We start from the raw sequence: 26,444 nt of genomic DNA, 5'->3' as shown, positions 1-26,444 counted from the left end.
TTTTTCGATGTTTGCATTAAAATAAAAATTAAATAAACAAAAAAATAAAAAATCTACTCTCACCATTTTCTGAAAAATTTAGTTCTGAATTTTAAAAAAAAAATTCTAAAATCGGTGCATAATTGCGTTCTAAATATCATTTTGAACCTCGTTTTCCGATTTCACCCCCCACCCCCCACTGTGGGGCGGGAAGGCACCTCTATGATCAGTAAAAAAAAGAATGTTGGTCAAATCCCTACCCACTTCCAACTTCTCGTTAAATATGATCATTCCGATATTCGCGATAGAGCCATATTTGAGACATCATAGTAACAAGAGTAACAATTATTTTTAAATGTTTGTCTCATCAAACCGATTCATTTATCGTTCAACTGAAGATTCTAATAGTTTTTTCCCAAAAAAAATTGTTTTTCCTGTCAAACTAGAGGTGACGCCCCTATTCTGCAATGTAACCGAATTTTTTGTAATGAGCACATTGTTTACGTTTTTAATGAGAAAACTTAGAGGGGATGGATTTATTAACGAGAAAGGAGAATCATTAATAAACCTTAATTATAAATGTATTGGAGCCCGAGAAAGACATTCAATTCCACCAAGTTTGAGAATTAAAATTTTTCTTATTTTATAAACTTTCTATTAAATTTTTTATTTAAAAAAAAATTAATGTTTAAATTAAAATATTTAGAAATAATTTATATAACTAAATTTTCAGTATTTTCAAAGGCATTTTTGTTTATCTGAGATGTTAAAATGCTTTAATCATTTTTGAACAATTAATTAGAAATACAAAAAATTCGAACATTTTGTTATTTAGAGAGTGGCACCACTGAGTTGACTTCGCGGGCTTAATGGTGTATCCTAACCACAAAAAAGTTTCAGGACGAGGACGCCGACAGGTCATAGCTTAGAAGTCTTGCTACGTCTCGTGAGAGATTTTTATTGCAAATGAAAGTGTAAAAAACAGTGTTATTAATTATAAAAATTTACATAACTTATTTTCAAAATGTTTGATGCTCACAGTATCAATGCTGAGCATAAAGACTTGATTCACGATATTGCTTACGATTTTTATGGACAACGCATGGCAACATGTTCCAGTGATCAATTTGTCAAGGTAAACAAAATAATCTTAAATCCGTGTTATCTCGTACTACGACACATAACTGTTTACTTTAATAATATACGAATATTTTGTAATTAGCTTTAAAACAAATTGATTTTCGATCAAAGAAAAAGTGAACTTGTTTTGACTTTGAGGTTAGGTCTCGTGTTTGACAATATTGATTATTTTCGGCGGTTTCATGAACGAAAACCGTAAATTGGGATTGAAATGTGTTAAAATAATAATAATAATTCACTTAAATGTATATATCTGTTATAAGTTTCTTTAATGTTCTTAATTTTTTAATTTTAAACGGACTTCTGACATGCATTTTGTGTTTATTTGATATCAATTTGGTGTGATATTTGTTATATCTCAAATTTTTTATCCGTGCATCTATACATTGGAATAAACGTTCAAAATGATTAAGAACACATTTAGTTTTACACATTTTTAGATTATGTTTCTATTAGAATTCAGATTAAATTGTTCCTGTTTTAAATTTTTAAAGGAACAATTACCTCTTTCTGAATTGTCTTGAATTATTTTGAAATATTTCAGGGTATTCTTAAAGATCCCGAAAAATTTTTAATAGACTTCAATAATCTGAAGGGATTTTTAAGATTTTAGGTTGTGTATTTTTTTTTAATTGTAAGGAATTTTCAAGAGCTTTACAAAATTCAAAAGGAGTTTAAAGGATTTAAAATATTTTAGGGAACTGCAAAAGATTCCAAAGAATTTTTTTATTTTATTTTTTTCATCAATCTTAAGGGATTTCAAAGCGTTTGAAATATTTTAGGATCAAGAATTTTCTGGAATTTCGGAAGATATGGAGCGATGTTACAGGAGCTATGAGGTTTTAAGATATTTTAAAAGATTTCGCGGGAATTTAGAATATTTCTGAGGATTTTGATGATTATAGAATTTTTTTACAGTTATTAAGGTATTTTAATCAATTTTCCAAGATTTCAGAAAAAATTACCAGGTTTCATGGAATTGAATAATATTTTAGTAGATTTTAAGGAATTGATTCGAAAATGTAAGATATTTCTTAGGCTTTCAAAGATATCAAATTGTTGTTTGGAATAAACTCTGAATTCTTCGGAATTCTTTTGATTTTTTTAATTCACTTGAGTTCTTCTAAATTTACTTAATTAAGTGGATTTTTTTACTTTTCGAAAGTTTTTATTTTAGTTCATCTTGAGAATCAATTAATAAAATGATGAAAGGATTAAAAATATTTTAAGGTTTTTTTCAATCGCCTTGACATTTTCAAGAGCTTTAGAAAATTTCAAAGATTTTAAAGAATTTTAAATATTTTTGGGAATTTGAAAAGCTTCCAAGGAATTTTTTGTACTTTTCATTCATTCGAATGGATTTCAAAGCTTGGAAATATTTTAAGGTATTTAAAATTATTTCCAGAATTTTTTTGTTTATTTCAATAGTTCGAATGGATTTCAAAGAGTTTTTAATATTTTCAGGTATTTTAATAGATTCCAAGACATTTTCAAGGGCCTTAAGCCATTTAAAGGAATTTCTAAGGGTTTTAATAATTTCAAGGATTGTTAGGGTTTTTAAAATTTCACGAGGTTTTCAAATATTGTTTGCAATTCATTTGGAATTAGCCCTAAATTCTTCTTTATTTATCATTTCATCAAATTCGTTTGCCTGTCCTTTTCATTTTTATAAACTTAATTAAAACTTCCTCAATTCAGTCAATTTTTTCATATTTTTTACTTTTTTTCAATTCGCCTAACTGCTTTTTAAATTCAGCTTCAATTTTTTATGAAGTTAATCGAATTCTTCTCATTTTACCTTGAATTCGTGTGAATTCACTCACATTTTATTGTAGTAAAAGGAGTTTTTTCGATTCAATTTTTTTTTCAATTCACTTTGATTCTTTAGAATTTCAGTTGAATTGTTTTGTAGTCATTAAATACTTCTTTAGTTAGAAGTTAGTATGGTTTCGAGGATTTGAATTTTTTGGGATTCACCCTGAATTCTTTTAAATTTGTTTAAATTCTTCAAAATTCACTCAATTCTATTTAATTCACTGGATTTCTTTTAAATATTTAGAGGTTTTTTGTAATTGACCCTAAATTCTTTTAACCTCACTGTGGATTTTGAAAAATTTTATTGAATTTTTCCGTTTATCTTAAATTTGTCTTAATTGATGCCAATTTTACGACAAACAATGGAATGTTAAAAAAAATCGAATTCATTTGAATTCTTTGGAATTTAACTTGAATTGTTCTGATGTCTAATGAATTTTTTCTGAATTTGTTACCCTTTGAATAGTTTGAACAGTTTTTATTGGTTTAGCCCCTTTTTCCCCCTGTTCATCGTGAAAATAAGTAAGCACGATAACTTTATAAAAATTAATCTATTAGTTGAACCTTTGGTACACTCTTTTAGTGTCGAAAACTGACGGTCAGTTTCGTTAGTCAACCATTTCGGATAAAAGTTCAAAAAGTGAGCAGATTTTGAACATTTTTGAGGCCACTTTTTGCAAGATTCAAAAATTCTGTGTACGGTTATATGAAAAAAGTCAAAGAAATAAAAACTTTATTTTTTGGACGCCCTGCAATATTAGTATACGATTTTTTTAAATTTTTTCAAAAAATTCAAATTTTGATGTCACAAAAAATACTGAAAAATAAAAAATGTCATTTTGTGGTCAAACGATGCAACATACGGCAAAAGGCGCATTGATCAAAATTTTGACCCCAAAAAGATCTACAAATTTGTTATTATTCACTTTTATGTAGGACGCGTAGTTTTCGTTTTATTCCTAAAAAACAGGATTACAAATAGACCAATTAAATTTTTAGACAAACGAAACAAGCTGCGAAAAAAATAAAAAGGCCAAATTTGTTCATTCAAAAAAGATCTACACATTTTTTATTACTCATTTTTGATTGATAATTAATTTTTAAAAATTGTTAAAGTATCCGCAAAATAATTCAATTTTGAACCAAACAATAAAATTTTTAATAAAAAAAATGAATTTACAGCCAACAATTTTATATTTGAATGTTTAACAAAAAATAATTGGATTTTCTTATTGGGTTCTATTAATTCAGTTCGCATTAAAGTGGAACAATTATAAAAAGGAGAAGTAATTCTGGAAATAATAATAATAATAATAATTGAAATAATGCCTGCTATAAGTGACACTAGTTTTTTAATTTTATGGTACTATTTACACTATTTTGATCTGTTAATTGATTTGCGAGGCCTGTAATTCCAGAAAGTAGTAACTTTCACGATTCACGGGGGGACATTGTTTAAATAATTTCCAAATATCCTAAACAAAAAATATTACTTAACATTCGTTTATGGTGTCATTAATACCAGAAAATACTAAATTTCCACGATTTGGTGGAAAAGCTATATAAATAGAAATTCTTTAAGCAGTTGCAGAATATGTTGAACAGAAAATATTATTTTTTACATCCATGAACTGTATCATTTATCCTGAAAAACGTAACTTTTCTTGATTTATTAGAGAAAACAATTCTTTATATAAATAATAATTGTTTTAACAACTGAAAATTTATTGGGTGGGAATTATTTCTCGAACATTCCTTAAGCATTGAATAAACTTCAGTTTAAAAAAAGTTAATAACAAGTATTTATTTTTTTCATTTCTTCGAAAATCCGGTTTTTTATCATTTAAAAGACCACGCAATTCGAAAAAAATAGGAATTTTTTTGCCATAAAACGAACAAATTGGGGGTCGATCACCATAAATCGAAAGTCGAATTTTTGGACCACCCTAGTGGCACAATCTCTTCATATACTGTCACCATTTTGACATTCTCATTCATGAGAGTGTAATGTAATCGTCCAAATTTTCGATCTCTGGATTTTAACGGATCTTTACGTTTCGGCACGCACAGGATCCGAAAATCATAAAATTTTGTCGATGTCTGTATGTATGGTTACCTGAATGTTATAGCCACGCTAACTTTGGAAGGATTTGTCCAATCGAGTCCGCATTTCATACACTTCTAAAGGTCCCCAAAATGAAGGTTAAGTTCGTTAATCTAACATTTTCAACTAAAATTATAGAATTGAGAGCATTTTCAAAATTTTCAAATTTTAGACATTTTGTACAAGTTTCTTATAGATGGTTAAAAGACTGGCAAATTATCCAAATAAAATTTTTTATTTTGATGAAAATTATAAAAGTTGCATACTTTTCAAAAATTTGGAAATTTTCAAAAAATAGAAAAATTATGTTTTTCATAGATCCAAAAATTTCATTTAAAATTTTCACTAGATACCAAATATACTTTAAAACTATTCTAGCCGAATTTCCGATTAGCCTACTATATAAAAAATAGAGCAATTTCAAAATTTTCAAATTTTTTTAAACAAATTTCAGAAATTTTTGATAAATTATCTTCTAGATGGGTAAAAGACTTGCAAATTATTTTTTAAAAGATTAGGAAATTTAATTTAAATTCATCTCTATATATCGAATATATTTAGAAACTATGTCAGTTAAATTTTTCGATCAGGCGAAAATTCAAAAAGTTTGAGCTCTATCAAAATGTGAATAAAAATGTTTTGATTTTTATAATTTTTTTTTAATTTTCTGGTACGCGAAAAGACTTGCAAATTATCATAATGACATTTTTAAATTCGATGAAACTTCAAAAAATTATATGCTTTTCAACATTTTGAAAATTTTCAAAAAAAGGAAAAAAATTTTTTTTAATAGGTTAAGAAATATCAATCCAAATTTCTACTAGATATAAAATATATGTTTTTCGAAACTATTATCATGAAATTTCTTAATTAGACAAAAATTCCAAAAGTTACATAATTTTCAAAAATATGCAATTTTGGTTTTTTAAGAGATCCATAAGTTTAAAGTGTTGTTTTTAGTAGATCTCAATAAGATTTACAAATTATCTTGATAAAGTTTTTCAATTGAACACAAGCAGCCCCCTGCCTCGACCGTGTATGTGTATGCAGTAGTAGTTTTCTTACGATCCGGAGGGGAAATGTCGGTCAAACTAATCCAACAGATGGCGCCACAAAAAGTAGGTCTGACTTTTTCATTGAATTGCATTAAGGGCATGTGATACTTACAGTTTCCTCGGCTTTTTTCTACGAAAATGAAAATTTTTAAAAACTAAATTCGGAGATGCTATAAAATATCATAACGGACGTCCCCGGACTCTTTTTTGAGGGATATAATAACAAAAAAAAATTATTGTATGCATATGCATTATTTTGAGGTTCCGTCGTTTTTCATTTCTGCCTTTCCGATAATCTTGAAATTATTTATGAAATAAACTTTTTGATTGCCTGCAAACAAGGTTAGTTCCGGCAAATTAGTTACTATGTTCATTTGTAAGTCCAAAGTTTTCGGTCAAAAATATTGTGTAGTTTGGAAGGAACGCTCGGGTGAATTGTAACACACATAACCTCGAAATATACATGCACGTTGTTGGCAATATCAAAAATTTTTTAATAAAAAAACACAAAAAAAGTGTATGGGGACGTCCATTAGCATGTTCGCTATCATTTCCCAGATTTTGAAGGCAAAATATTTCTTATCCTAGGAAAAAAGCCGGGGGAATCTGACACTGAAAAAATCGATACTATTTCCTAAGCGCTATGCAAATTAATCACATTTTGCTAAATTAAAACTTTTTTTAATTAACCTACAAAAAAATTGTGTGGGGACGTCCGTTAGCATGTTCGCTATCATTTCCCAAATTTTTAAGACAAAATATTTATTATTCTAGAAAACAAGCCGGGGGAACCCTAAACTGGTAAAATCGACAATTTCCTAAGTATCACATGCCCTTAAGAAAAAGCAAAAATAATAAAAAAAACTTGATGCTGTTTGCGAATAAGCAAAAAAAAATATATATATATATAAAAATAAGAGTAACTATTACTAATTATTGAAAAAAAGGAAGTCATAAAAATATGTAGTTTAATATGAAAAAATTTAATTTTAAAATACATTTTGAAAGCAGTTCGAACTTCATATTTCTATGATTTATTTTACTGATATTATTGATTTGATTATTTGTTCTATGGCCAGAACGACTTCAGGTATTCCTTAAAATAATAAATATTTAATAATATTAGATAAAATATAACAATTAAAATTTTTCTTAACAAATTAGATAAACAGATTGGAAATGTTGGCCCTTTGGCATGGAAATTTTTTGTTTGCACTGGAAATGTTTTAAGTTATTGGACGAATGACTGCTAGTCACCAACATATTAGAAAAGTTAACAATAACCACTGTTATTAACAATTCTTATTTCAAAATATTTAAACTTAAGGTTTTATCAAATTTAAATTTTCTTTAATGGCCAAGTCGGTGGGTTATTGTCAAAAGATTTTGTTTTGAGTGAATCTTAGCATGCAGTGTTATGATTCATTTTCAATCTATTATGATTGAAAACCCGACTTTTACCAAGTGAAACTGCCAACGTTTAGAAATTGTTTATGTAAATTGTTTTTAAACATGTAAGTTTTTATATTCTACCAAATGTTTTCAAAGATATATTTTTTAGGAATATCCGGAGCCATTGTAGCAACTAAGGAAAATAAAAATTTGGATAAAACCTTACCTTTGAATATTTTGTCATAAGAATTATTTATAACAATGGTTATTGTTAACTTCTCAAATATTTTTGTGACTAGCAGTCATTCGTCCAACAGTTTAAAACATTTTCAGTGCAGAAAAAAATTTCTATGCGAAAGGACCAAAATTTTGAACTTCTTTATCTAGTTTATTTACAAAAATTTAAATTATTATATTTGATCAAATATTATTAAATATTTATTATTTTAAGGATTACCTGAAGTCGTTCTGGCCATTGAAGGAAATTATAATTTGAAAAATTTCAAATTATATTTTGCCACAAAAATTGTTTATCACAGTGGTTATCATAATCTTTTAAAGTATTTTTGTTATTAAATGTCATTCTTACATTAATGTGAAGCATTTTTAGCCAAACATTTTTTTTTACCGATCATATGATTATTGGTCAATTTGTTCATAAAATTTGTTTATAACAAATAAATTAATTAATAAGCACATTATTTGTATTCTATGAGTTTCTAAACATTTATTTAAGACAATATAAAGTTTTCCTGATCTGTTATTAAAGCGTAAAAAGTTGTGATACAAAAAAGATTAGTTTTTCTATGCTTTGAGTGGAAAAATTATTAATAAAAAAATAGAGGAGACAAAAGTTCGTAAAGTCAAGATCTATAGAATTTAATAATCTTTAATTTAAAACAAAAAATTCAAAATCGCAGAGAATTGAAGGCTCTGAACATTTTTGACTGACAAAAGTGCATTTCCTCCAATTGTGCGTCATGAGTACAGTACGTTTGTTCATAGAGTTTAATAGCTTATAGTCTGTTTATTTTAGAAATGAGGTTTGCAATAATATAATTAACAATTTAATTCAAAATCTCCTTTAAATTAAAATTTTTAAATAAAATTATTAGGGGTTGTATTCAGCGAGAAAAAAGCTTTCAAGATTAAGCAATAAATAAATTATTGAACTGCAAATGTATATATGACGTTCGGTTCAATTTAATTAAATATATACATTATATTGAATAATATTATATCCATTTTCTCATTTATCAGTCTTGTCAATGACTTTTTACCAAATTATTCCCTCAAAACATTTTAATTCAAATTAATAATACTGTTCAAAAAAATATTTCCTTCAAAACTTGAAATTGTTAAGATTTTAAAGGTACAAAGATTCTTTACCTTGCAACTCAAGTTGTAGTCTTACATATTTTAATTATTATTATATTTATATTGGATATAAGTGATATATTTTTTATTAATTCTTCTGATCATGTATATGTTTTAAATCATTTTTTCATGAGCTACGTTAATAATTTCAACAATAAATATTTTTTTTAACTAGAACAAATAATAAAATCAATAATATCAGCAAAATAAATCGTAGAAATACGAATTTCAAACTGCTTTCAAAATGTATCTTAAAATTCAATTTTATTCGTATTAAACTACATATTTTTATGACTTCCTTTTTTTAAATAATTAGTAATAGTTACTCTTCTTTGTTCATACATATATATTTTTTTTGTTTATTTGCAAACAGCATCAAGTTTTTAATTATTTTTGCTATTTCTTAAAGCAATTCAATGAAAAAGACAGACCTACTGTTGGTGGCGCCATCTGTTAGATTAGTTTGACCGACAATTCCCCTCCGGATCATAAGAAAACAGAAAAGTGGGAGCGATGCATGGGGCTGAACACAAGTTATCGAGTGCGAAGCGCGAGTTTCGTAATGAGAATGTAATCGTCAAAGCCGTAGGTGCTTTAAGAACAAATCGAAAAATATTTCAGTTACAATTTATGGTTGTAATTGCTCAGAAGTTTAAATCACAGTTTTCCATTTAATTTATAGTATTTACGATATTTGAAAAAATTTAGTTAAAGTGTACGAATGAAACGTACGAAAACGAGCGCGAAGCGCGAGAGTGTATCCGCGCGCCCTGGGCACGCTCAAACTTGACGCCATGCGCAGTAGGCATATTTTTTTTATTGTATTCAGTTTTACCACCAAAATGATTTTATTTCAGTTGTTTTTACAAATTGTAAATACATAATAGTAACAGGCATCAAGTTTTACATCGACCTAAATTATAAAATATTGTAATGCATATTTAATGAGAATTTTTTGTTAGGTTTGGGACGAAGATGAACATGAAAATTGGCACCTCACAGCGTCCTGGAAAGCTCACAGTGGTTCAGTATGGAAAGTCACATGGGCTCATCCAGAATTTGGCCAAGTTCTTGCTACTTGTTCCTTTGACAGAACAGCCGCTGTTTGGGAAGAAATTGGTATGAACCGTACTCAAAGTTAAAAATAATAAATAAACGATTTATCGAGGGTTACATTACTATTTGAGTTAGTGCATTTTAAATCATAATTAAAAAATCGTAAAAATTGTTTTGTTTTCTATTATCAAATCTTCATTCTTAAACAGCTTTAACTTCAGAAATGTTTATTATTCAAAGCTTGCGATTTAAAATGGTTGAATTTTGAATCATCACTTAAAATAATTTTCACCCTGGTGGAAAATTTTTTATAAAAAGCTAAAAAACCTTAACCCATTTTTACCGGAATCCGCGAATAAATGCAATAAATTACAACTAAAATTACAGCAAATTAAGTACATCTCTCTTTTGATTTTTTGGACGAATTTTGTACTTTTTTGTATATTGCTTCATTTTATTGTAGTTTTTGCTCCCTGAAATAATTTACAAAAAAAGTACAACTACAAGAATTTATAACTATAAGAATCTAAAGAAATTTACAGATTTCATAAAAGATAATAATGAATAGCCGTTATTCAACAATTATTCGTACGTTCAAAGATTTTTTTTTAATATATAGCAATCGATTGGACACATTATGTGTCATTCAAAATCATGTAATTGCATTATTCTCAATTTTTGTAATCTTAGGTCGAACAAGAACAACTTTTTTACTGCAAATAAAAATTGAACAATTGAGAAAAAATTGAACATGGTTATTTAAATTAAAAGATTCGAACTCTTGATGGTAATTTTAATTTTTTTATGTATTTAAACTTATAAAAACTTAATGCATATTAAAATATTAAAAGTGGAATACTTTTGAATTTGAAACTTTCAAAATTAAAGGTTGAAACTTTTTGAATTCAAACGCTCAACAATTTTTGCCGACAGAATGGAACCTTTTAGCACTATTCAATTTAAAATGTTGTCATTAGAAGAAGACTCTATCATTTTCTGTATTATAAATTGAAGAATAAATATAAAAAAATATAAATTTTCAAAGTGATATTATTTTAATCAATTTTAAGCTAGAAACATCAATTTACACATCAAAATTTGTTTTAAAAAAATAATTTTAAAATTTTCCAGGAATCTAATGACAATTTTGCTGTTATCATGCTTTTCGAATTTTTCCTATAATTTCTACAAAGTCCTGCAAGATTACAAAAATTGCCTTCAAATCTTCATGATTCTTTTTTGAAAAATTTTTAAAATATTCTTGAACGAATCCATTTCAAATCAGGTAGGTTCACTCGGCGAAAAAATATGTTGTTTTTAGGGGAAATTAAGTAATACGTATTTTTGTGATACGTAACAAAATTATTTCAAAAAGTTATGTGAATTTGGATTTTTGGCTTCGTTTTTCAAAAAAAAAATCCCAATTTTATATTTGAACTTATATACATTTTTATCTCAATGAGATATTCAGGATTTCTTTCCACATTCTGGTAGAATTTACCGCCTTCTTTCGAAATCCGCGAGAAAATGTTCAAAGTTAACAAAATGGCGATGGTTTTTCCGAAAATACAAGTCGATTTTCCCAAAAAACCAAACTTATATTTTTTGTTAATTTTTTGTTAAATTTTTAATTTGATCAAGAATATATATTGTAAGTTTTATGCTGTCTGAATAAATTCTATAGTCAGGAGAATTTTTTTTCTCACAATCGAATTTTTTACTTTTTCTCGCAAACAATAACAGTTGTATTAAAAATGCATCTTATTCTTTTGTGATCTGTCATGTTTTGCAAGAAAAAGTAGAAAATGTGATTTTAAGAAAAAAAATTATCCTGGCCACAAAAGTTATTTAAGAAACATAAAACTTACAATATATCTTCTTTATCAATATACAAATTTTAAAAAAATTGGCAAAAAATATAAGGGTGGGTTTTTTGAGAAAATCGACTTTTAATCTTTTCGGAAAAACCATCACTATATTATTAATTTGAAAACTTTTTCAAATTTTTCTGGTGGATTACGAAAGAAGACAATAGATACTATTGGAATAAAAAATAAAAGTATATATTCGAGTCCTGAGTCCTGTCTGATTTGAAATTCATTCGGTCTTAAGAACATTTTTTTTATTTTCTTAAAAACTCTTAAGATCCTTAAGGGCATGTGATACTTAGAAAATTGTCGATTTTACCAGTTTTAGGTTCCCCCGGATTTTTTTCTAGAATAATAAATGGTTTGTCTTATAAATTTGGGAAATGATAGCGAACATGCTAACGGACGTCCCCACAGACTTTTTTTGTGGGTTAATTCAAAAAAGTTTTAATTTAGCAAAATCTGATTAATTTGCATATCGCTTAGGAAATAGTATCGATTTTTTCAGTGTGAGATTCCCTCGTTTTTTTTCTTGGATAAGAAATATTTTGCCTTCAAAATCTGAGAAATGATAGCGAACATGCTAATGGACGTCCCAAACGCACTTTTTGTGTTTTTTTATCAAAAAATTTTTGATATTTCTAACAACGTGCGTGTATATTTCGAGGTTATGTGTGTTACAATTCACCCGAGCGTTCCTTCCAAACTACACAATATTTTTGACCGAAAACTTTGGACTTACAAATGAACATAGTAACTAATTTGCCGGAACTAACCTTGTTTGCAGGCAATCGAAAAGTTTATTTCATAAATAATTTCAAGATTATCGGAAAGGCAGAAATGAAAAACGACGGAACCTCAAAATAATGCATATGCATAAAATTTGTATTTAGCACAATACATTTTTTTGTTATTATCCCTCAAAAAGAGTCCAGGGACGTCCGTTATGATATCTTATAGCATCTCCGAATTCAGTTTTTAAAAATTTTCATTTTTGTGGAAAAAAAGTCGGGGAAACTGTAAGTATCACATGCGCTTAAAAAGTTTCAAAATTTTTTATTTTTAATCAATTTAATATTATTTAAAGATAACCACTATTGATCCGATACGGAACTGAAGTTAGGTATGTTTCTAACAATTGATTTAATATATTTTAATAACATCCATCGCTTTTATTATTAATGCAACAGATATAAGTGTGTCACTGAATATTAATATCTCATATTTAAAAAAATTATAGTTTCTTGTGTAAACTTATAAATTATTTTTCCTGTCAAAATCGATAGTAAAGTGCAAATCGAGACGTTGATGCGTATTTTATAAGTATTGATACTAAAAATACATATTTATTTGTTTAAATTTGTACATTTTTACCGTAAACCACCAGTATTTACAACTTAATTTTAAGTACAGTTTCCCATTACTTAAACTTTAGTGAAATCTTGTATTTTTTTGAAAAGCTTTGTAATTTTGTATAATAATTTACGTAGAATTAAAAGTGTTTTTATGAAGTGAAACATCCAAATTATAGTTAAACAAATTTTTGTTTTGTAGAAACTTATACTTTATTGTTAATTTTTTTACTTATCTATGAGAAAAAATGAGCTACTTGTATTTTGTTGTTTGTTAAATTTTGTACTGTTTTTTTTTTTAAGTACATGTTTTAACAAACCGGTACTGTTGTAGAAATGTTGTAATTTCTTGTAAACATTTTCCTATCAGGGCATTGACTGTCATTTGCTTGTGATCAGAAGCAGTCATGCAGTCGGAATGTAAAATTGTTATTGACACCGAAATTTGAAGTTATGTGCCCCTCGCGATTGTCCTAATCAAAATAGTATTCACTGATCTTCAGAGTGGCCGCTGGACCGGGAAATGACCGTGGAAAACCGGGAAATGACAGTGAATTTATTCTTTGACCGGGAATTTTACAACAATTTTAGAATAAAAACTTTGTCCAACTTTGATTTCAACCGTTTTTTAAATAATTTGTTAAATTGTGATTTTTATAAATTATGATATCATTTGGTTTAAAATGCTTAATTCGAAAATCTTTCACTTTAAAAATTTTCCATTTTAGATTTTTAATTTTTAAGCATATATTTTAATTTAAGAATTTAAAAATGCAGTTTTAAAGGTTAAAAAAATTAAAAATTAGAAGTTTTTAAAATCAAAGATTTTTTAATAAAAAACAGGGTGGGTGGACGTCGGGCCGGGAAACCGGGAATTTTACGAATTTTCAGAAGAAAAATCTGCCCAAGCTCGATTTCATCAGTTTTTTTAAATAATTAAAATGCCGTTTTGAAGATTTCAAAATTAACTGTAAATATAAATAAATAAATTTTTTTAATGGATCTGTACTCTAAGTATAGAAATCTGAACAATAATTGATTTGACCAAACAATTCTAGATCCGTTCAAAATTTGAGAATTTCCCGATTGTAATTCAGAGTTTCAGGCCTTTCGTTATATCATTTTTTATATTAAATTTAATAAATAGATTTAATTATATATTATTTCTATTAATTTTTTTAGCCATTAAATATGTAAACGTGCGATTTATTATTTTCAACTTAAAAATAAATCCATAATAACATAGTCATAATTAAAGGTTTTTATTCAATTTAAGATATTATGAGTCTAAATTATTTAATTTTTATCCCATTTAATTTGAAATTTCTTGATGTAGAAAAAGAATAACTATTTAATATTTAGCAATATTTCACTGTTCATTTAAGACGAGTAAGTTGAAACCAAATATCTAAAAAAAAACAATTTAAAATTGAATTGTTTCACATAGAAACTTAGAAACTTTAGATTTTCAAAGAACTTTTAAACTTGTAGCGTTACAATTTTAATTAGTATATTTAAAAAGAGTTTAATTTAGAAGTGAATTTGTTAAATTTTGACGCATATATAACAATTGAACACTTATTATTTGTAGAAAAAATTTGATTAATTTTAAGAAATATTTAGAAGTTTTCAAAAGATTTAAAATGAATTAAAAACTTGAAATTATTTCAAGTAATTTAATCGAAGTGTGTTAACATTTTTTCAGAACTTCTAAATATATTTTTAAATTAATCGAAATTTTCCTACAATTTCTGAAAATCCAGCAAATTAAATAAAATCCTTAAAATCTTCCATGTTCTTCGATCATTTTTTAAATCTCTTAAAATCTTCTTAAACTTTCTGTCAAAATAATTTTTCTAAGAATCTTAAGAAAACTTTTTATTCTTTGGAAGTCTTTCACAATCCTTAAAAAAAATTCTAAATTTTTTGTTTGATATCTGCAAAAATCTATATTGTATTTTAAATTCGCCTGTAAGTATTTGAAATTATTTAAAGTTCTACATTTAATTCCAATCTTTTTAGAACTTCTAAATATCTCTTAAAATTACTCTAATATTTTTACAAATGAGAAGTGTTCTATTGTTATTAATAAATACAAATTTAATTTTTGTTTTAAATTTGCAGAATTTTCTAAAAGTTATAGAAAAAATTCAATTCATTTTGAAATATATTTAAAAGTTCTGAAAAAAAATTCAAAAATCATTTTTAATTTGGAAAAATTTTGAACCACTTCTAGATTTCTCAAAATTTTGAAATAAAATTCTAAAGCTTTTGAAGGATGCCTAGACTATTTAAAATAAAAATAAGTTAACTTATAATTTAAGAACTGTTAAGTTTAAAAAATTATTTTTCATTTTTTAATGTGTCTACGTTAAAATTACTTAAAATAATATAATTTAAAAATTTTTTAAAGTTCATTGCTTCATTCTTTAATTTAGACTATTGAAAATGTTAACGTGGATTTATATTTTTGAAAGTTAATCTAAATGTTTGAACTCTATAATTGATAAAAGTTCTAAATTTTGCAATTTATTTGCATTTTACCTAAAACTGTTCAATTTAAAAGTGCCAGTACCTTCCAGTTTATACGTGTAATTTATTGAGCATTTGAATATAGTTTGATTTTTTAAATTTCATTGGCCGTGAAAAATGTTTGCGAACCGGGAAATGACCGAGAATTTTTTTCTTCGATTAAAACGACCTTCCTGATCTTGTTAATATCCATTACTATTATATTAATTCATATCTAATAGTTGGAGAAGGTTCGGGTCCTGGAGAACGCGGGATGCGACATTGGGTTAGAAGGACAAACTTAGTCGATTCCCGAACATCAGTCACCGACATCAAATTTGCACCAAAAACTTTGGGACTTTTGCTCGCAACTTGTAGTGCTGATGGTGTTATTAGGATATATGAAGCTCCAGATGTGATGAATCTAAGTCAGTGGACTCTTCAGCACGACATAAGTTGCAAGTTAGCTTGCAGTTGTATTACTTGGAATCCTTCTTTATCCAGGTCAAAAAATGGGCATATTAGTCAATTCAACTGAGTCGAAATTAACAATAATTCAATGAAAAGACATATAAAATCAGACTTGAATCTTAAAGTTTATCAGTTGAATTCTGCCTAGATAATAAGAATATAATTTTTATTATTTTCAATACAAATCTCTAGATTGCATCCACCGATGATAGCAGTCGGGAGTGACGATACAAATGCATCGAGTGGAGGGAAAGTTTTCATCTATGAATATTCTGAAAATGGAAGAAGATGGACGAAAACCGAGACCTTGTCAAATATCGTCGACCCAGTTCATGATATAGCCTTCGCACCAAATTTGGGAAGAAGTTTTCACACCCTAGCGATTGCTACCAAGGACGTTCGGATAGTCACTTTAAAGCCAATGCCGTAAGTTCAGTTGTACAATACCAGTTATCATTTATTATAGAATTAGGGAAATGAGTATCTAAGAAAAAATCCAAATCTCTACTCTCTAGGGAGAGCCCCCCCCCCCCCCCCCCCCCCCCCCCCCCCCCCCCAAGGGTCACTGCTGTACCGGAACCTTGATATTGTTATGGGGTGCGAAAAGTTTGATCCATGAAATTTTTTATTTATTTTGTTTATCAAAAATTTCAAGTATGTATGTTTAAAAATAAAATATTTTGTCTGTCTTAATAATTTACAATCTCTGTATGATCAGTGTTGACTCTGTTCTGCAATTAAAATGATGATTTCAAGATTGCGGCCGCAAAAGTCAATCAACATACGTATTTTCACTTAAACATCAGTTAACTTCACTTCGTTAAGTGCTGAGGGGGAAACAATGGACCACATACACTGGATTTGGTGCATTTTTGCCCTATTTTATTAATATCTTCGTAGAAAACTCATTTTTTCTATATAAATAGAGTTCTGAGCCGGTTATATTACTTTGAGAATGTTAACGAGAATGAGAATATTACCGAGAAATAAATTCTCTGAGAATTTATGAGGATCTCAGAATTTATTTTAATTAATAGAAAATTGCATTTTTCCTTTAACTTTTCGGTTGAAAATTCAACTCGTTTTTTGAAAGTTTCTCTTTTTTATTTTGAAGTTTACCTAATTTATCAGAAATTAAATCTTTTTTTATTTATATAAATACAACTGTTTGGTTAGAAATTAAGCTATTATACTATTTTCTTGAAAACTAAACTATTTCGTGGAAAATTTACTTTTTATTTTAAATTTATATTTTGTTGTTGAAAAATGAACTGAAATATTCTCTGGATAGTTCCACTTATAAAAAGAATTTGTTTTTTATTATATTTTCATCTGTTTTAGTACAAAATTGATCTTTTTTGGATAAAAATGAAACTATTTGGTAGAGAATTGAACTATTTTGTTAGAAATTCATCCTTTTTGGTTGAAAAAATTCGTCTTTTTGAATTGAAACTTCAATTTGTTTTTAGAAACTTATTGTCTTTTGTTAAAAAAATTTAATTTTTGATGGTACTGATTTAACTAAAATCTTTTTTATATGAAAACTCAACTTTTTTGTAATAAGAAATTCTTTTGCTTTAAGATAAATTTCATATTTTTTTTTAATAAAAATGCAACTATTTGCTAGAGAATTCAAAAATTTTGTTTAAAAGTCATCCTTTTTTGTTAAAAATTCGTCTTTTCAGATTGAAGATTTAATTTTTTGATAGAAAATTATTTCTTTAAAAAAAAATTCATAGTTTGATCGTGAAAACTCGACTAAAATCTTTTTTAAATGAAAATTTAACTATTTTTTTAAGCTTTATCTTTTTGATTTAAAACTTCATTTGTTGTATAAAAAATTTCATTTTTTCTATGAAAATGCAACTTTTTGGTTAAAAATCGTTCTTTGCTTGATAATTCAACTAATTTTTTTTAAAGCATTTGGTTGAATCGCTTTGTTAAGAAATAACTTTTTTTGTTAAAGATTTATATTTTAAGTTGGAAAGTTATCTCGTTGGTTAAAAGTTTAATTATCTTGTTATACATTAATCTTTTTTAAATGAAAATTCAACTACTTCGGTCAAAGTTAAGCTACATTTTGAAAATTTTGTTATTGCAGGCTTATGTCTGGTTGAAAGTTTAACTGTTTAGTGGAAAATACTTCTTTTTTTGTTGTTGTTTAGAATTCATTTTTAACAGAAAATTGAACTTTTACATTTTTTATGATTGATATTTTTTAGTTAGAAATTCGCGTTTTTTTTTATAAAAAAATTCTTTCTCGCTTTGAAATTTCCTTTTTTTGCGTAAAAATGCATCAGTTTCGTGTAAAATTAATTTTTTGTTGAACAGTCATATTTTTTGTTTAAAACTTGCATTTTTGTAAAGAATGGTTTCTTTTGATTTAAAGGTTCAATAATTTAGATAAACTTTCATTTATTTTTTGAGTGCAAAATCTGTATATGTTGGAAATTCGTCTTTTTGGTTTTAAAATTCTTTTCTTTTTTTGTATGAATTTCTTTTTTTTTTTTATTAAAATATAAACTATGACAATTTTTTTTGACAATTTGTCTTTTTAGGTTGAATATTCAACTATTATGTTAAAAATTCAATTATTTTGTTGAAAATTCCAGTATTTTGTTAAAGAGGAATCTTTTAAATTACAAAACACTTTTTTTTGTTTGAAATAAATTAATACATTTGAAAATTTTAAAATATATGAAACACTGTAATTCCTGAATATGTCTCGTGAATTTAAGAACTGTATATATAAGTGTATTTGTAAAATATTTTTACCAGCCACGAGGTAGCGCTAACTCTTCTAGCCAAAGTTCCGCGAAAATTAAAATGTGATAAATGAACAGTTCCTTTTTTATATACCAATTAATCACAAAAGCTTATAGTTTATGCATTAAACAAAAAAAGTAGAATTCGTTTAGTTTGAATAAAATGTGATTTTTTAACTATTTTTCAGTTTTTTTCCTCATAGTTCTGAATTTCTGTTATATAACATTACTTTCTACTGAAAGATCGTTTCAATGTATGTTTTTCATAAATTTTTTTTTTTACATCGAATAATTAAATTTTCAACAAATAAAGGTAATTTTAAAAACAAAAATGAAATGGTTTAATTTAAAAAAAAATATATGAATTTTCAAGCAAGAAGATAAATTTTCTGCTAGGACACATTTAAAAAAAATACATGCATTTTTATCCAAATACTTGAAATTTCAACTAAAAAAGGTAATTTTCTATCAATAGTAAGAACAAAAAACGAATTTTTAACAAAATTGTCCAATTTTAACTAGAAATTAATTTTTAAATAGAAAAATTATTTTCCAACCAAAAATGGATCATTTCAAATTTCAACAAAATAGTTCAATTTTCAAAGAAAGAAATTTATTTTTAACGGAAAAGCATAAATTTTTAACCAAAAAGATGAATTATTAAACACATAGTCTTCTAACAAAACGAGAAATTTTCAACTAAAAAAAATTAAATTTTTAACTACAAAAAATGTCAGTCAAATAGTTGAATTTTTAAGAACAAAAAAATTGTTCAACAAAGTAGTTTCATTTTCAACCAAATTAAGTAATCCCCGTCTCAAAAAGATCAATTTAAAAACAATCGAATAGTTACATACTTATTTTAAAAAGAAATAATGTTCAACAAAAAAAGATGAATTTTTAACCAAAAATGGAAAAGCTTAATTTTAATTATAAAAATATAATTTTCAACAAGAAAAATCGGTGTTCCAACAACTTTTTAACCCCCCCCCCCCCCCCCCCCCCCCCCCCCCCCCCCCCCCCAATTTCGACAAAACAGTTTAATTTTCAACCAAAGAGAAAAATCTTCAGCCGATATAATAAAACTTTATTGCATTATTTCAACTTTCAACCAAGAAATTGAATTTTCCACAACATTTTTGAATTTTCAAGTCAAAAAGACCATTTTTATACAAAGGTGTTGGATTTCTAACCCGAAAGTATGTCATTTTATGTTTCGGCTATAAAAAAGAACGTTTGAAAACTCGTACTTTCAAACTTCCCTTCAGTAGATAATAATGTTATATTTTTGGAATTCAGAACTACACAAGAAAAATTGACCGTACTTAAAAAATTAAATTTTTTCTTCAAACTAATTTACTGATATTCTCACGTTGTTATATGAATAAAATAATAGTTTTTATAATTAATTTTAATCTTTTTTGGATGAAAATTCAAATCTTTTTTTTTTTTAATTTATCTTTTTAATTAAAAACTTCATCCATTTGAGAAGAATTTGTATCTTTCTTGGATAAAAATGCAACTGTTAGGATGAAAATTCAACTATTTCGTAGAAAATTTACTTTTTGTTTAAAATTTATATATTGGTGTTGAAAAGTCAACTGAAATCTATTTGGGTGAAAAACCAACTATTTTCTTGAAAATTTGGCTTTTTGATTTAAAAATTCATCTGTTTTATTAGAAATTTCATCCTTCTGGGATAAAACTGCAACTTTTTTGGTTGAACAATCAACAATTTTGTTACAAATTCAACCTTTTTGTTTGAAACTTCAACAGTTTTGTTGGAAATTCATCTTGTTGGGATAATAATTTAATTATTATCGTAGAGAATTTACTTCTGGTTTAAAACTTATATTTTGATATTCAAAAGTCAAACTGAAATATTTTTTAGCTGGAAATTAAACGATTTTGTTTGTTTATAATTTGTTTTTTAAGATCCATATTTTTAGTAGAAAATTCACCTCTTTAGTTGAAAATTGATATTTAATAAGTAAAAATTCAAGTGCGTGTTGAAAGTTTAACTACTTTACTCAAAAAATTTTTTTTTAATGAAGATTTATCTGTTTGGTGAAAAATTTAACTATTTTGTTGAAAATTAATTTTTTGCTGGAAATTCATATTTTCTGGTTGAAAATTCAATTTCTCTACAGAAAATACGCCTTTTGTCTTGAAGGTTCAACAAAATATTACGAAATTAAAATGCTTGTATTTGAATGTTAATGATCAGAGAAAAATCAAAATTGATCAAAGAAAAACTAGGGAATTTTGAAAATGAAATTACCTAATTCAGGGTGACCGCTGGACCCGGAAACTGTGGAAACCGGTAAATGATCGAGAACTTTATGAGGCCGGGATAAACCGCGGAACGACAGTCAATTTTATTTTTTGACCAGGAATTTACAAATTTTCAGAAAAAAATCGGTCCAACTTTGATTTCAACCGTTTTTTAAGTGATTAGTTAAAATGTTATCTTTTTCACTTGCGATATAATTCAGTTTAGAATGCGTAATTCGAAACTCTTTTACTTTAAAAATTTTTTGGTTTTAATTTTTAAACGTACATTTTATTTTAAAGAATTTTAAAATGCAGTCTTAAAGACTTAAAAAATTAAAACCGTTTGAAATACAAGATCTTGAATAAAAACTTGTAAAATTAAACTGTTTCATTTTGAATGTCCTTTTATTTAAACAAATGTAAACGCCTGCTTGAAACTTTATAAACAATTTTTAATTTTAAAATAACTTAAAAATAATATATTCATAAGTAAAAGCTTTTATTAAATTTCAAATATTTCAGTCTAAAATATTCCATTTTTAAACCATTCAATTTGAAATTTTTTAATTCAGAAAAAGAACAATGACTTAATATTTAGAAATATCTAACTTTTCATTTAGAATTAGTAACTATAAATTAAATATTCAAAATTAAACCACAAAAAATTAAACTTTGAACGTTACAATTTTAATTTTTCTATTACAAAAATGTAATTTGTTAGTCAAATTGTTGAATTTTGATGTATACATAAAATTTGAACACCTATTATACTTAGAAAAAATTCTATTAGGTGGAAGAGATTTAAAAGTTTTGAAAACATTCAAACTTAATTAAAATTTTGGAATGATTTCAAATAATGCAAACGAAGTGTCCACGTGTACCCACAAAATCCGGCTATTCGTACTAATTTAGGTGCAAATAGTCCACGGCTCAATTTGACACCAAATGTAGATTTTGGCAGATTTCGTACAAAAAATTGAGAAACTTTTTAAGAATTTTGAAAAGAATCAGAAAAATAAAAAAAATCCTATGAAAATTGAAAATGATTTTTTCTTTGGAAAGATTAATTTATAATATTTTTAAAATATTTGGAAAGATTTAAAAAATTGTCAAAAATGAATGTGGAAAATTTTAAGGAAATTTGTTTTATTTGACAGAATTTAACAAATAAATTTTAGAAAAAAATCAAATAATTTTAAAATGATGTTTAGAAATTTTGAAAAAAATTTTTTTAAATAATTAAGAAAAAATTAAAACAACATGTACACTGTCAAAAAAATCTATTGAATTTTACATCTCTGGTGGATGTAAATAAAAGGACCCTCGTATATCGGAGTAACTTTACGAATCTGTTGTGATATTCCAATTCGGCCGATAATTTTACATGCGAAAATGTAAAATTCATTTTTTGAAAGAATAAAATAAGATTTATCAGGGCGACAGGTTTCGAACACTCGAAAGCTCAAACTTCGTACGAATTCATAGAGATTGAAAAAACACAAGCCGGACACGTTACCACTTACCTAAAACACATAAGATACTATGGGTATTTTTTTATGTTTAAATATTCTATAAAAAAATATTAAATATACGTTTTGAATAACCGTATTTTTCCCGTTCCAATAGCAGAAAATTTTAAACAAAATAGGAATAGCTCGGATTCGGTCTACTTGTGTGAAAGCTGTCAAAAAAGTTGAACATAGCTGTCAATTTCCTCGCATTAAAAATAAAAATGCTCCAAAATTGAAGGATGAAGGCATAAAAAAACAGCGAACACGAGAGACGCTTTCGTATTCACATATTATTTTATTAATTATTCTAAATTTTAAATTAATTATAAATCAAAAATTTTACAGTTTCCGCCAGGGTAAAATTAAAGATCTTTGATAAAATTTAAAATCTCGATGTAATTTTCAATCACAGGAAAGTGATTTTACCGACGCATGGTATTTTTACACGCTGCGAACTGAATTTTTCCTTATGAATGTAAAGTACGTACGAGGGAATGCGTAATTTTATTTTTGTCGTGTGTGTAATATACACTGCTGTTCTAGGGTCCTTTTATTTACATCGCTAGAGGATATAATTTCACATACTTTTGTAAAATCACACAGTGGAGTGTGTGATATTTACAATGATACAATATTTAATTTTCCGAAACTTTGTAATTTTACACAAATCTTTTTTTACAGTGTAGATGTTTCAGAATTTGAAATAAGATATTAAAACATTTTAAGGATTTTTAAACTATTTAAATTAATTTAAGAGGTGTTTAGTTCATAAAAAAATGTAATTTTCTTATTTAAATAAATTTTTGATGATGAATGTTTATCAAATTACGTATACAGGGGTTTTTGGGGCGCTGATTACGAATCCATTATCAGTTTTCACAAATTCAAGATGGATCCAATATTGTGGCCAGAAATTTCAAAAATTATTCAATTACTATGAAATTCGGTTTACAGGGTTCTTTTTAGGTCGCTGATTACGAATCCATTGTCTGTTTTTACAAATTCAACATGGCGGATCAAAAATTATTTTTATCAATATGCAAATTATAGCAGTTACTTCCTAAAATAAAATACAACAGTTCATAGTAATTGAACAATTTTTGAAATTTTCGACCGCCATATATTGGATCCGCATCTTGAATTTGTAAAAACTGATAACGAATTCGTAATCAGTGACCCAAAAACATGTGTATACTGACTTTCATAGAAATTGAACAATTTTCGAAATTTTTGGCCGCCATCTTTAAGCGGCCATATTGGATGCTGCCATCTTGAATTTGAAAAAATCTATACATGGATTTTGAAGGTTAGCTTCCATGGACGCAAAAAATTCACAAATTATAAAAATGCAACGACAGTTTGTGTGTAAAAATATGAAATGAAACATCTTTGTCATTCGAAATTTCGTGCTTTTTGTTAAATAAACAAATAAAACTCTGTTAATATGAATTTTTGTCAAAATTCTGACAGCACCAATCGAAAGTTAAGGATATTTTACATCGAATATGACTCGTCTCAATTTCTGTACATCGGATACACATTTAAAATCGCGGTTGAAAAAAGTTCAGTTTTTATTGCTGAAAATGGAAAAATCTGAAGTTTTTGAGTTCGATTTTTGAAATTTTTTCTTGACCGTGAAAAATATTTGCGGATCGGAAAAAAACTCTGGAAATGGCCAGGCATTTTTTTCTTCAATTAAAACGGCCACCTTGCCAATTCTACCAGGAATAACTAGAAAAACAGCAAAATGCCATACGTAAATATAGTACGACCTCTAATGTAATTATCTGCTTTTTTTTAGAGACTCGGCACAGAGTGGATTGTCACGTTTCGAAATAGCTTCATCTGCACAATTCGACGATCACTATTGTACAGTCTGGCGAGTCTGCTGGAATATCATGGGCACAATTCTCGCAAGTTCCGGAGACGACGGCTGCGTTCGACTTTGGAAAGACAACTACATCAACAATTGGAAGTGCGTCGCGGTGCTAAAAGGTGATGGAACTTCCGCCCAAAGTGCTGAAACGCCTGCAATAGCGACACCTGCCAATTCCAGTCACAATGCTGGAAATTCAACACCGCTTTCCACCACCAGGTACTACAAATTGGGTTCCATCAGTCATCCAAACCAAGTACCGTGGCACTGAAAGGAAAGCACGATTTTTTATTTTCGAAGTATTTAATATCAATTTTGATCAGGAATTTTTAAACGATCCGACAAGTCGTGTTTACAGTTGTAACATTTTTCGAAAATCGTTCTTAGAAATTTAAAGTTTGATCAATAATATCAGATATTCCTAGCTTTTTTGCCATCCCAAATTCAATGGCAGTACCTACACACTGCAGATAAGTCTCCTGGCACTTAACCAAATTTCAGACAGAAATCATAAATGCCTTGTTATTCGCTTATTTTTATGAATAAAAATTGTATAAGATAATATAGATTTTAAGTTTTGTCTGAAATTTTGTAAAGTGACAGGTGACTTATCTGCAGTGTAGATACGGTGATTGCATTTGGGAGGATTGTTTGAAAATCGGTACTCATTGTGTGATTTTTATTAAATACTCCGAACGACGCTCATATGTAATTGTATCTCTCTCTCTCTCTTTTTTCTTTCATTTCGTACTTCCTATTTAGCTCTTATTTTCATTTTGTAGTGTTTTATTCATAAAGCTTCAGTTTAATCCAATTTGAAGTATTAAATCAGGAATGTCCACGGACATCCCTGGTTTAACTCTAAATGCTTTTACCACTCAAGACTGTATAAAAGATTGCATATGCCGCTGGAAGAAATTTAATAAATGTAGTAAACGAGTGACTGAGAAAGCTTGTATTTTTCGCAATAAATGAAAAATGAATGAATAAATCAATAGACAGTTCTCTTATTATTTTCCCTCGATTCCTATTCTTTAAGTTGGACGATAAGCGTAGAGTTTTCAAAACTTTTTTTTTCTTATTCGAATTGAATCACTTATTTATCAGTTTCAGAACCGTAAGTGTTGCTACCGTTACGGCGGAGAAACCTATGATCAGCATAACGACTACGAGTAAGTGGCAGGCTCCTGTTATAAAAGGACGATTCAGTAAATCGGTCTGGATGGGAAATCCCAGCGAGTCAACGCCACCACCACCTCCGATTTCAGATCATCCAAAGTCTAAAAAATAGAGTCAGTGTAAAAAGTGATGATACTCATTTATATAACGATAAAGTGATATTTTTTACGTATTAGTGAACTGCGCGAACATTTCGGTATTAGGAAACGGCTAGATTTTACTTAAGGGGAGAGCAGTCTTTTTTGATAATTCCAATTTCAAATCCCTCGAATTGGAAAGTTAGAGATTTTAAATCAAAATTTAAAATATGGTAATTTCCACGCCAAAAACTATACACCTTGAAATATTTTTGTTTTTGTTTTGTTACATTCGATTTTTTTGTCCAAGGGAGTGTTCTGAATTATTTCATGAAGTTGTATTGTTCCAAAGAAGAATATGTTCTAAGAGGGGGGGGGGGGGGCTAGACACTTTTTGTCAGGCCGCGTTGTTAAATATTATTTCTTAACGAAACTATCAGATAGAAAATTGGTGTATTTAATGCACGGAGAATGATCGAGAATTTTTTTAAATGTTAAAAGAAAAAGCTTTCCAATCAGTTCAAATGTCACCCTTTCTGAGGATATGGACTTTGTCTTTTTTAAAAGTTAAATATTTTAGGAGTTTGCTCTGTATACTTTCGAATGCGTCAATCTGATTTGCATAATTCGGTGTTTTTAAGT

General features: G+C 27.2%; 1 protein-coding gene across 3 annotated transcripts; it reads left to right on the top strand.

Moving 5' to 3' along the window:
• The first annotated feature begins 853 nt into the window (after positions 1-853).
• On the top strand, positions 854-26,111 carry LOC117172393 (nucleoporin SEH1-A). Of its 3 annotated transcripts, none has more exons than XM_033360265.1 (6): positions 854-1,114; positions 9,825-9,981; positions 15,892-16,111; positions 16,313-16,546; positions 24,472-24,765; positions 25,654-26,111. In XM_033360265.1, exons 1-6 carry the CDS (start codon positions 1,004-1,006, stop codon positions 25,835-25,837), a joined length of 1,200 nt encoding a protein of 399 aa, XP_033216156.1. In that variant the 5' UTR covers positions 854-1,003; the 3' UTR covers positions 25,838-26,111. The 3 variants fall into 3 exon arrangements, with proteins under 3 accessions (XP_033216156.1, XP_033216155.1, XP_033216157.1); XM_033360264.1 differs by having other exon boundaries at positions 856-1,114; positions 15,892-16,153; positions 25,654-26,109; XM_033360266.1 differs by lacking the exon at positions 25,654-26,111 and having other exon boundaries at positions 858-1,114; positions 15,892-16,153; positions 24,472-25,541.
• The last annotated feature ends 333 nt before the right edge of the window (positions 26,112-26,444 follow it).

Source organism: Belonocnema kinseyi, chromosome 5, assembly GCF_010883055.1.
Source record: "Belonocnema kinseyi isolate 2016_QV_RU_SX_M_011 chromosome 5, B_treatae_v1, whole genome shotgun sequence".
NCBI lineage: Eukaryota > Metazoa > Arthropoda > Insecta > Hymenoptera > Cynipidae > Belonocnema > Belonocnema kinseyi.
Note: the sequence above shows the minus strand (reverse complement) of the source record. Positions and strands in the feature narration are given on the sequence as shown.

Bases quoted from the DNA above. Each gene is read 5' to 3' on its own strand.
- LOC117172393 (XM_033360264.1), top strand. From the start codon at position 1,004: ATGTTTGATGCTCACAGTATCAATGCTGAGCATAAAGACTTGATTCAC. The intron at 9,982-15,891 runs GTATGAACCGTA...CATATCTAATAG, and splicing joins CGCTGTTTGGGAAGAAATTG to TTGGAGAAGGTTCGGGTCCT. The intron at 16,154-16,312 runs GTCAAAAAATGG...ACAAATCTCTAG, and splicing joins TGGAATCCTTCTTTATCCAG to ATTGCATCCACCGATGATAG.